Consider the following 12,203-nt stretch of genomic DNA (forward strand, 5'->3'; position numbering starts at 1 on the left):
TAACTTCACTTGGCAGCTTGGGAAAGAGCAGTTGATAGAATGCCTGGAGAGATACATATGAGAGATGTTGCTTGCTTTATTCTGATCCCAAATTATTTAGAACTTTAATAATGATCAGCGATCTTGAATAGAGTCCGTAAACAAATTGTAGAAATCAATCACAAAAAAAAGACTAGTCTTGTTTTGCAAGAAGCTATTCAGTACTGGTGCCATAACTAAAAATCATTTTATATCATTTTTATTCTAAGAAATGATGCCGAAATAAAAAAAAGATTAGAAGATATATCCGGTAGACTTGATGAATCACAAAGACAGGAAACGGTAAGTGCATTGAAAAATCAACAATCAATATTTCATCAATAAATTTTGCGTGTGTGTGTATGTATATATATATATATATATAAAATTATATATGTACATTATAAAAAAAATTCAAAAAAACATTGATACATATATATACAGTATATATATATATGAGAAGGTCTTGGCATATTCGGGTTTCTTCCCGTGTAAGTTTCAGAGATTCCTGGCAATGTTTCGACAAGGTCCCACTCGTCATCTTCAGGCTGGTGCTTTTGTCCTTAGGCTAGGGAGAACACAACAGTGTTCTAGGGCGAACACAACAGTGTTCTAAGGTGTGGTAGGGCGAACACAACAGTGTTCGCCTTAGCACAAGGACAAAAGCACCAGCCTGAAGATAACGAGTGGGACCTTGTCGAAACGTCGCCAGAAATCTCTGAAACCTACACGGGAAGAAACCCAAATATACCAAGACCTTCATACCTGTACCTATGAAAATCTACAAACATACATACACACACACACACACACACACACACACACACACACACACACACGTGTGTATGTGTTTGTTTGTGCACTTTTGTGTGATGCTTTTGCATATGCACAGAAGTGACCTGGGCAGGTAGACGGAGCCTACTGCTACCAGCACTACAGGTTCTAATAACTGGTCCAAACTGGGAGTACACCACTGGTGTGTGTGTGTGTGTGTATATATACTTGTATTACAGAGGTGGGTTCCTACCGGATCAGACTGGTGCTATAGAACCATTAATATCTTTGTGGCCTGGGTCATTTGACTGGCAGCGATCCAGGCATGCACACCCCGAGCTGTTCTCTCGGCAGTGGCATAGGCACCACTATCTTGTTTTTTGCTTCTCTGCCTGTGCAGAAATTATTTTTAGTATTGCACATGCACGCACGTGCTTCGCACAGAGCGCAGTGCACCCCGTCAGTTGCAGAACCACCCCTGGTGTATCATCTGTCTGCCTGTCTGTAGGTCTGTATGTCTATCTAAATATGGAGTACTAGAAAAAAATTCGGAGCCTGTATCTGAGCCAAAACCTCTAAGACTTTAGGAAGAATTTAACTTTGCCCAGTTAAAACAAGAGTTTTAGTAATAAATAGTTAAAACAGGAGTTTTAGTAATAAATAGTCTTTTAAAAACTTGACATTTGTTGCAATATGTGAAGTTTAGCACAAGTTGTCCCTTCATAACAATTACATCTTCATCCATTTCTGGTCAAACATAGCCATTTATGTTTTTTCCTACTGTACATACAGAGCTATATAAGTTTCTTTTTCTGAGTGGGGGATTTAGTCAAATGAGACTAAATCTTCCCAAGTAGATCAAGGTATTGCTAGTTGTTGCCCTTTGAGTAAAGCAAAAATTTTCTGTTAGTGGACATTACTTGTGGCAAAGGAAGACTGACTCTTACTGCTAGTTTTATTATGGCTGGAATCCTATGGACCCATTATTAGTCATCAGTCATTGTTTTTTGTTCTTATAGCAGTTGAGCATTGTGAGCATACAAGAACCATCTTCATTTCCCCCCTGTTGTTTGCAATTTCAAAGAAGGAAGGGACTAGTTTCCTTTTTTTTATCCATGCAAGACTAATTATGCAACTGTCGTTCAGCTGAAGCATACAAACGGATCCTTCTCTCTTCTTGCCCATTTCAAATGAAAGTGGAATACAGCACATGGATATATGACCAGATTGCTTTACTATTCAGTTACTATTACTCTCAATTCTTTTCCTGAAGTGTTAACATTTCTATTCAGGAACTTTAACTATTCTTAAGTGTGCAGTTATTAAATTCCCCATAAGGTTAAGTAAGAACTTCAGTTAGAATGTGGCTTGTCAGTCTTTGACAATCTTCATAGATCTTATTGTCTTCTCTATCTTTGGGCACTTATCTTAGTAGATTGATTCCACTCGGTTCGGTACTCCCTATGTAGCAGTAACCTTTCTGCCAACCTGTTCGATGATTTTAAATCACTGAGGAACTAATATTTTGTCAGATGTCTGCAACTATATAGTTAATTTTTTGATTGCTAGTCATTTTACCTCTTCTTTCTTCTTCTCCCCCTACCAGTCCAACAATTCTTTTCCTGTTTCTTAGTCCATTTCAGTTTTCCTTCTCTTGTTATGAATACAGTGATCCCCCGGGTATCGCGATCCCGATCATTGCGAACGGGCTAAATCGCGATTTTTCAACCCGGAAGTAAAAACACCATCTGCGCATGCGCACCCTTTTTTTTATGGCCACGCATGCGTAGATGGCGCCGGGCAGATCAGCTGCTGGGCGGCTTCCCTGGGTCTTCCCCCTCTTGCTGGTGGGAGGGCGAGAAGCCCCCCCCAGCACCCGCTCGTTCGCCGCTCGCCCGCCCTTCGCCCGGCCACCCGCCGTTCGCTTGCTGCTCGCCCGGCCACCCGGGTTCGGGGGGGTGCTGGCAAGCCCCCCATGCCGGCGGCGACGTTTTAAAACAGCCGCGCGGCTTCCCAGCTGAGTCCTGAAGCGAACTTCTGCGTTTGGCTTCGGGACTCAGTTGGGAAGCCGCGCGGCTGTTTTAAAACGTCGCCGCCGGCATGGGGGGCTTGCCAGCACCCCCCGGACCCCCAACCTGGGTTTGGGGGGCTTCTAGGAAGCCCCCCATGCCGGCGGCGACGTTTTAAAACAGCCGCGCGGCTTCCCAACTGAGTCCCGAAGCCAAACGTCAAAGGCGAACTTCCGGAAGTTTGCTTCAGGACTCAGCTGGGAAGCGGCGCGAGCGAGCGGCGCGAGCGAACGGCTTGTCCGCTGCCTGCCTGCCCGCACGCCCGCCGCTCGCCCGCCCTTCGCCCGCCCACGCCGTTCGCTTGCGCCGCTTCCCAGCTGAGTCCTGAAGCGAATTGGCTAAAGGACTCAGCTGGGAAGCGGCGCGAGCGAACGGCGCGAGCGAACGGCTTGTCCACCGCCTGCCTGCCCGCGCGCCCGCCGCGCGCCCGCCCTTCGCCCGCCCACGCCGTTCGCTCGCGCCGCTTCCCAGCTGAGTCCTGAAGCCAATTCGCTTCAGGACTCAGCTGGGAAGCGGCGCGAGCGAACGGCGTGGGCGGGCGAAGGGCGGGCGAGCGAGCGGCAGCGAGGAATTTGCGTGGGCAGCGGGGAAACCCCAATCTTCGGCTCCTCGCTGCTGCGGCGGAAGTAAAAACACCATCTGCGCATGCGCAGATGGTGTTTTTACTTCCGCAGCGCTACTTCGCGAAAAAACCGATCATTGCAAGGGGTCCTGGAACGGAACCCTCGCAATGATCGGGGGATCACTGTACTGTGTATGTGAGGAAAAAAACTCCTTCTGTTTCATCTCACCTCTTTTCTATCCTCAGATTGTCAACTGCAAGTTCAGTTTGTATATATGATAGGATGGCAGACAGAGTTTAACATGTTCTTCATGAATATCTTAGTATAATTTGTTTTAACAATTTATCTGGCTGCTATCTTGCAAATGAGCCTGTGAGAGACTAACAGCAAGTTAAAACCTTTCACAAGTAACAACCCAAAATAGTTTAGCATACTTTAGTTAAAATAGCAATTCTAACAAATAATACAATATGCTTAAGAATCAAACAACCCATTCCCTCTTGCAAAGCATTAGCAGACCAATAAACAGTAAACAAACCAATTGAGTTTGTCTAACATCAGGATTTGGGACTCCAATTTTTAAGGAAAAGTAATAACAGGGTAATGATAATCTGAATTTTTATGGGAAGGGATGAGAAATGCTATTGCAGAGGGCAGGTTTTGCAACAGAGAAGGTATACCTTCCTGATCCTGTTAGATAATATTACTTTGTAGAAGGGAACCAAAGAATGCCTATTATATTTGATCTGGTGGTGAGCAAAAGCTATTGGAACAAACAGACCTGCTAATAACTTGGCCTGTGCTACATAAGGCTTTGAATTGTTCCTGAAAACCATGTGGAAGCCTGTGAAATTCATCGAACACTGATGCTGTAGAAGCATATTATGGCATATTCCAAATATTAAATTCCCTATGCTTCAGCATTCTAGATAGAAACATAGAAACATAGAAGTCTGACGGCAGAAAAAGACCTCATGGTCCATCTAGTCTGCCCTTATACTATTTTCTGTATTTTATCTTACAATGGATATATGTTTATCCCAGGCATGTTTAAATTCAGTTACTGTGGATTTATCTACCACGTCTGCTGGAAGTTTGTTCCAAGGATCTACTACTCTTTCAGTAAAATAATATTTTCTCATGTTGCTTTTGATCTTTCCCCCAACTAGCTTCAGATTGTTTCCCCTTGTTCTTGTGTTCACTTTCCTATTAAAAACACTTCCCTCCTGGACCTTATTTAACCCTTTAACATATTTAAATGTTTCAATCATGTCCCCCCTTTTTTTTCTGTTCTCCAGGCTATACAGATTGAGTTCATTAAGTCTTTCCTGATACGTTTTATGCTTAAGACCTTTCACCATTCTTGTAGCCCGTCTTTGGACCCGTTCAATTTTGTCAATATCTTTTTGTAGGTGAGGTCTCCAGAACTGAACACAGTATTCCAAATGTTGTCTCACCAGCACTCTATATAGCGGGATCATAATCTCCCTCTTCCTGCTTGTTATACCTCTAGCTATGCAGCCAAGCATTCTACTTGCTTTCCCTACCACCTGACTGCACTGTTCACCCATATTACAGACCCCTCCAGGAATATCAACCCTATTGCATACTTTAGAGTCATTGGCAAATAGGCAAACCTTCCCTACCAAACCTTCCCCTATGTCACTCGCAAACATATTAAAAAGAATAGGACCCAGAACAGACCCTTCTGGCACACCGCTTGAAACCTGTCCCTGGTCAGATGAGTTGCAGCTTTTGAATATGGGGTGCGTTTGCTACCAGCATGCCTACTATTCCGGTAGCGGTCTCTGAATTGTGTAATTTGTGCATGACATTGGTGCGGTCTACACCAGTCGATTGCGTTGCACCATCTTTTTTAAAAATTTAAAATTCCCTGCTTTATTTTGCTTCCTGCGCACACATGGAAGCAAAATCTTGTGAGGGGACATGCACGGAAGTAAAATTCACCAAAATCTTGCTTGCGTGCAAGTCACATCACAAAATTTCAGTGCTTTTTTGCTTCCCGCACACACACGGAAGCAAAATCTTGCGATGGGATGCACACATGCAAGCATAGTGAGCATGTGCAGGAGAAATTTGTCATGATGCACATGTAGTGCACCGGTAGTTAGATAAGAGCAACCAGCCTTTGTTGGAATATATGCATTACGTATGTATGCATACATACATATTGAATATACAGGTATGTATGTTTGTATGCGTGCATTACTACAGTGGGTTTACGAACAAAGCCATTCAATTGAGAAATGACTGCAATTGGCAACACAAGATAGATTTATGTAAGGGCCCTCTAGTCTTGAACCAGGAGCCTGAGATCAAGGGGACACTCTAAATTGTGCCAGAGAATGTGCAACTCTATTCAGAGATAGAAATAGAAAATCCCCAGCACCAGGAGGCTTCAAAGGTCACAGCTGTTTGGTTTTACCAAGGTTTACCTCTAATATGTTCATCCGCATTCAAATTCCCTCCACCCTTCAGAAGTTAGGAAAGGCCCTTAATGGCATTACTTGGTTATCACAGGGTGGAGATATAAATAGGGTATCATCACTATACTGATACCACAGCCTCTGCAAATTGAATGGCCATACCAACTTCATGTAGATGTTGAATAGCAGAGAATAAAACTTTGAGGCACCTTGAATAGTAGGAATCGGAGGCTAGATTTTTCTCCTTACCATCACCAATTGGAAGTAGCCCTGGAAAAAGAATAATAATAACAGTGTTCCTTCTCTCCTAATATGTTCCAGAAGCAGGAGTGAAACACTTCCAGTTCGCTCTTGCCTGTTGGGCTTTCGAGAGTCGGTCGCGAAGGGAGTGCGAGGCTCCACCCACCTGCCCAGATAACGCCATTTGGGCTATTTTACCCTCTGTGCATGCACAGAACGCCTGCGCTCCCTTCACAACCAGCTCTCCAACAATCAACAGGCATGAGTGAACCAGGAGCATTTCACCCCTGTCCAGAAGTAGCCATGATCCATGACACTGAAGAGACATGGAGGCCAAAATGATTCTGTTCCCCACATTCCATATCTGAAATATCCACATCCATTGTCTGTAAGTGTTACCATTGCAATGTTATAACAAGTTCAAAGCATGATAAATAAATAATAATCCAAATAATCCAAATAATAATAATAAATAAGTGAAAAGGGTCCAGATAAGCCATTAACTCCAGGGCCTTCTGGAGCTAGAATCCTTTTCTCAATAACTTACTCTAAAATGGAAGGGGAATATTAGACAAAAATAGTTCAATTTTATGAGCTCCCATGATGATTTCTTAAGGGGAGAGCAGACTACCTCCTTTTTCAGAATAGGTAAAATAATCCCTCCCTCAAAGTTTGAAAACTAAATCTTCAGTACACTGATATTTTTAAAATGTCTTCCCCCCAAAAAAGAGAAGCGAGAAAAATGTTTTAGATCTTGAATCTTTTATAATAAAACTTTTTCTAAAACCAAATTAAGGCAGAACATATATAAAACTAGGTTTAAAAACTAGAAGTGTCACTGAACAAAAACTTACTTTCATATTTGAATGAATTTATGTAGGAAAAGGTAGGCAGCAACATATCATTTCTAGCGAGCTTTGAAAAACGCTTGTGCAAATGGAAGAGTTTAAAAACATGTAAACATGTAAATGTTACTTGCCACTAGAGGGTAGTGTCTGCAAATAAATAAAGGGAAAAATCAGCTCCTATCAAACAGGAGTGCTCCCTCTATCTTACAAAATTAGAAAATTGAAGCAAGGAATTGCAATTGAAATAAGATTCCTGATTCATTCAGTCATATTTTATTATTTAAAAGTGAGATGTCCTAATTCAGTTCTCCATTTGTCATTCAGGAAAGTTTTAATAACAATTAACAAAAAACTGGCACTGACATATGGAAATGTACTGGCATTGATATATGGAAATACAATCTTTTCACATTACTGCCCTGGTTTAATTCTACATGTGCACAGCTAGCAGCCTTGGGAGGAGATGTACATTCTTGCCAATATCAAAAGGCTCTTCATGCTAATTTAACAGAATCCAGATGTGGATATTGGAATATAGATTCAGCCTTGTGTCTGAAGTAGCTGTATAACCTAGCTTTAGCATGGGAATCTAATGGACCTGGTGCAACAGTTTTTTGATTGATGATTATTGCTTTTCATACTGCATACTCCATACCATTGTAATACAATTGAAAATAATACACAGTTTCTATATTTCAGAATACCCAGTTTCTAAATTCCACATTTCTATAATGTAGAAGCAAATGGTTGTAATAAACTTGCTAAATTTAGGCAGATCAAAATCTAATCAATGCCTTAACATCAGAAGCTATAGATGTAATTTTCCCAAGGGAAAACAGTGGAGATTGAAAAAAAAAAGACTGAAGTGCAAACTTCATTTTATTTAACATACAGTAATTTGTTTTGATATTATATGGGGACTGGCAAAGTACTAGGCAGGATATGAAGCTCCATCAGTAAACAGAAATATTATGCTTGGTTTGTTTTCTAACATTTCTTCTGGCTTAAATTATTTTTCAGAGTCTTAGATCATCAAGAAAATAGATGCAGAACTTGGTATAAACAATTAGAATAGCCTAATCTACCCATCCTTGGTTTTCATATCCACTGTATTATTAATGCAAATGATGATAGGGAGGAAAGTTAATTGGTAGCAATGGACAAGAGATATTTTCTGAATAAAAATTATTGCTTGAGTAGCTGCAGCTTAATTTTAAAATTGCAGGTTATACCATATTTTTCGGAGCATAAGACATACTTCTCCCTCTAAAAGTGGGTGAAAATTTCAGTACGTCTAATAGATAGAATAAAAGATTTGGGGAAGGGGGCTCCCAAGCCCTCCATGTCTCATGTTTTTGCCCTTCCCAGGCCCCAGAAGCAGTCTGAAGTGCTCTGCATGGCCCGTTTTTGCCAAAAATGGGTCTGCTTTTGGGCTCCCAAACCCTCCATGTGTCAAATTTTCATCCTTCCCGGCCCCAGAAGCACTGTGCAGGCCAAAAATGGATGCGTTTTTGGTGAAAACGGGACATGCAGAAAGTTTGGGAGGCGAAAAATGGGCCTGTTTTGGCCTGAAAAATGCTTCTGGGGCCGGAGAGGACAAAAATGGGATGCGTGGATGCCAAAAACTATTTTTTTTTCTTCTTTCCCTCCTTTAAATCTAGGTGCGTCCAGTACATCTTATAGTCTGAAAAATACGGGTAACTAAATTGTGCTCTACTGGTGAACATTTAGTTAGCGATATAAAAGCTGTCTCATATAAATATATATAACTGTAGTTTTTAAAACAGGCCAAATCACAGTAGTATGGCATATTCATTGCTTGAAGAACACTGCAGATTCAAACACCTGCATTTCTAGATAGAAATGGAGAAATCTTATTTCATAATTTTAAGATCTTCTGCTATTAAGTACCAAAATTAGTTGAACTAATGGTCTTATTTACGGTAAGAAGGTTTCTACAATCCAGTAGAGGATTCTATCAGCACAATGCAAAATAAAATGATTTGCAGCAATTTCCTTATACCTGAAGTCTCTCTATGCTATTTCTCATTTTGTGCTGAAGGTTAGTAGACCATCTATGAAGTCAGAACAAAACCAGGGCAAAGGGGATGATGGCTGGTAGTCTATTTCACCGTTCTGCTGGTGAAAAAAATGCAGGAGAATCTTCTATTAATAAACACATTCCAACCAGATATAACCATATCGGGTCTGTTTTGTTCAGCCTATTATACGATTTGTATTACTATAATAAGGACATCCTATAATACTGTTAGTGTTTGGAATAAATTAAATATGCAATTGGTTCTTGGTACTTATTTTCCTTTTTCGTTGTTATGAATTTGGAGTATTCATGTTTGCTTTTTTAACATTGTAACAAACTTTTCTTCTCTGAAATCTGCCTGCTATATAGGTCTCAGAGCGGGTAGAGAGAAGACTCCAAGAGATTGAACGTGAAATCCGATCAGAAAGGCAATTGGTTGAAAGACGCCAAGACCAACTGGGACACATGTCTGTCCACCTGCAGGAAGTATGCATAAAGGCTTTGGTATACGTTTAAAACTGCAAAAGTGCTTCATGTTAGCAATCTAGCCTGAGTTAATTATTTAATGGTATGACTTCCTCGTCGTCAGCGTACCCCCCTCCCAATGATAGAGGTCATGCAAACTGACAAGACAGGGATGAAGTGTGTGGCTCCCAGGTTTCAACCGCAAAATCCAAATAACTGCCGGTTGACAGCGCAGCAATAGAGAAAATCTCTTGGTTTCTATCTAGTGCAATTTCAAATCCAGATCTGATAATTTAGCTTCCATACAAAAAGATTTCTCATGCTGGAAGTAGGGAGTATTGGTTCCCATTACACAATAGTTGAAAGGATGCTGTCTTAAAACAATTTCAGGTACATTTAAGATTTAGACTATTGAAGGTATTATTAACAGCCAGTAGCACATACTTTTCTTTTGAAGGGATAAATGTAATGGGTAGCCAGTTTCCTGGTGTCGTATAATCACCTGTGTTTGAATGAGAATGCATCCAGGAGAACAAGAGCCTATGCTGTGAAGGCAAACTGAGCTATTGTTTGCTTCAGAACAGAAAATTAAAGCCTTTCCCACCTTTTCTTTGAAAAGAATGCGTAAAGTGCATATGGGAGAGGTAGTTAATTTGCTCCACCCCTGTACTTGAGAGGCCAGGGTTTTTAAATATATAGCTTATAATTTTGGAATTAATTTAAATGTCTGGGCAATTAGTGGCAGTCATTTTCAATTGACTTTACTCTGGTGTCTCACAGAGCCTATGAAAAGTTTAATATCATATTTGGTAGATTTAATAAATGTAGTGACCTGGGTGCATTTTTCTGAAAAGCAATTGCAGATTATATAGAGAAGTATAAGTCACTAGGGATTAATTTAGATTGATGCTTTCAGTTTTGAAAAAAATTGGTTTTCTTTCTAGAGGTCACATTAAAAGGAAGAGGGGGGAGAGAAAGGTACCACAGATGTTAAGTTTAGTAAAAGTAATAGCTTTTCAACTTCATGTGCTTTTATTGGGTCAGAGATTTTTTCCCCTATATTCTCCTTCGTTTTTTAAATTACCTTGAATGATTGTAAAAGATTGTGATTGATTAGAGCAAAGAGGAAATGAAAGTGGTTAAGTTCTGCAGTGAAGATTCTCACAATGTCTAGCATTTTTTTTCCATTGCTTTTGGGCTTTCCCTTATTTTGGATTCAGGAAGTTGATGTATAATTTAATACCGTACTACATACCCTGCAAACCCAAATACAGTGGAACCTCGACATACGAGCAGCTCTACTTACGAGCTACTCGAGATAAGAGCTGGGAGGGGAGCGACATTTTTGTTCGCCTCCCGAGCTCACATTCGGGATACGAGCGCCAAGGAGCTGTCTCCTGAAGCCGAACGCTAACTTCCGGGTTCGGCTTCAGGAGACAGCTCCTTGGCGCTCGTATCCCGCGTGTTTTAAAAGGTTGCAGCCAGCCTGGGGGGCTTGCTGGGGTGCTGGCAAGCCCCCCAGGCCGGCTGCAACCTTTTAAAACACGCGTGCCACTTTGCAGCTGTCTCCTGAAGCCGAACGCTAACTTCCGCGTTCGGCTTCAGGAGACAGCTGCGAAGCGGCGCGGGTGTTTTAAAACGTCGCAGCCAGCCTGGGGGGCTCGGGGTCTTCCCCCCGAGCCCCCCAGGCCGGCTGCGACGTTTTAAAACGCGCGCCACTTCGCAGCTGTCTCCTGAAGCCAAACGCTAACTTCCGCGTTCGGTTTCAGGAGACAGCTGCGAAGTGGCGCGCGTGTTTTAAAACGTCACAGCCGGCCTGGGGGGCTCGGGGGGAAGCCCCCGAGCCCCCCAGGCCGGCTGCGACGTTTTAAAACACCCGCGCCGCTTCGCAGCTGTCTCCTGAAGCCAAACGCTAACTTCCGCGGTTTTTTTTGTTGTTGCACGGATTAATTGACTTTACATTGTTTCCTATGGGAAACAATGTTTCGTCATACGAGCGTTCCGACTTACGAGCCTCCTTCCGGAACCAATTAGTCTCGTAAGTCGGGGTTCTACTGTAGGCACTATTAAAGGGTGTCATTTCTTGTTACTTAAAAAAAAACATGAAAGTTTTTATCAAACTTATATAAGTTTGGTAGTGAATATTTTGTAAATGTTCTTCATACAAACTTTACGTTTACCTTTTACTACAGTGGGAACATATTACTGTACTTTTAAAATTTGCCTCGATTGGGATGATCTATTTGAAATACATATTGTCAAATTACACATGGTGATACTATATTTGGTAATACTGTAGATTGCATTTGGACATTATCTTACTTCTTTTTTTTGTATTTTGTTTTCTGTTATAATTAATGTTAATGCTTTTTATTAAACAAATTTATAGGGCCACCCAACTCACACACAGTTGACTCCAGACTGCTTACAACATTAAAAAAAACATCACAATATAAAAACCATACTCTTCTAATGGTGGCAGCAACAAAATCAGATCAACCACTACATCTTCATTTGTGGTCCCCAGACCTGCTGACAAAGTCATATTTTCAGGGCTTTCAGAAAAGCTACAAGGTGGGGGGTCAATTGTACCTCTGGGGAATGATTTTCCATGGAGAAGTCACCACTGAGAAGACCCTTTTCTGTGGTCTCGATTGATGTATATTTCTAACAGATGGGACCCACAACATGCCTTGCCTTCTAATCCTGGTGGGCCAGGTGGATGTAATGGGCAGCTT

At 41.5% G+C, this 12,203-nt stretch overlaps 1 protein-coding gene across 1 annotated transcript in view; it reads left to right on the forward strand.

Moving 5' to 3' along the window:
- The window catches only part of CEP128 (centrosomal protein 128), a 199,143-nt gene that overhangs the window by 15,349 nt on the left and 171,591 nt on the right, over nucleotides 1-12,203 (forward strand). Inside the window, exons 7-8 of the mRNA XM_070753955.1 lie at nucleotides 249-321; nucleotides 9,370-9,486. Of these exons, the coding sequence (XP_070610056.1) occupies nucleotides 249-321; nucleotides 9,370-9,486 (190 nt within the window). The remainder of the gene's footprint in view (nucleotides 1-248; nucleotides 322-9,369; nucleotides 9,487-12,203) is intronic.

This window comes from Erythrolamprus reginae, chromosome 1 (genome assembly GCF_031021105.1).
Source record: "Erythrolamprus reginae isolate rEryReg1 chromosome 1, rEryReg1.hap1, whole genome shotgun sequence".
Lineage (NCBI taxonomy): Eukaryota > Metazoa > Chordata > Lepidosauria > Squamata > Dipsadidae > Erythrolamprus > Erythrolamprus reginae.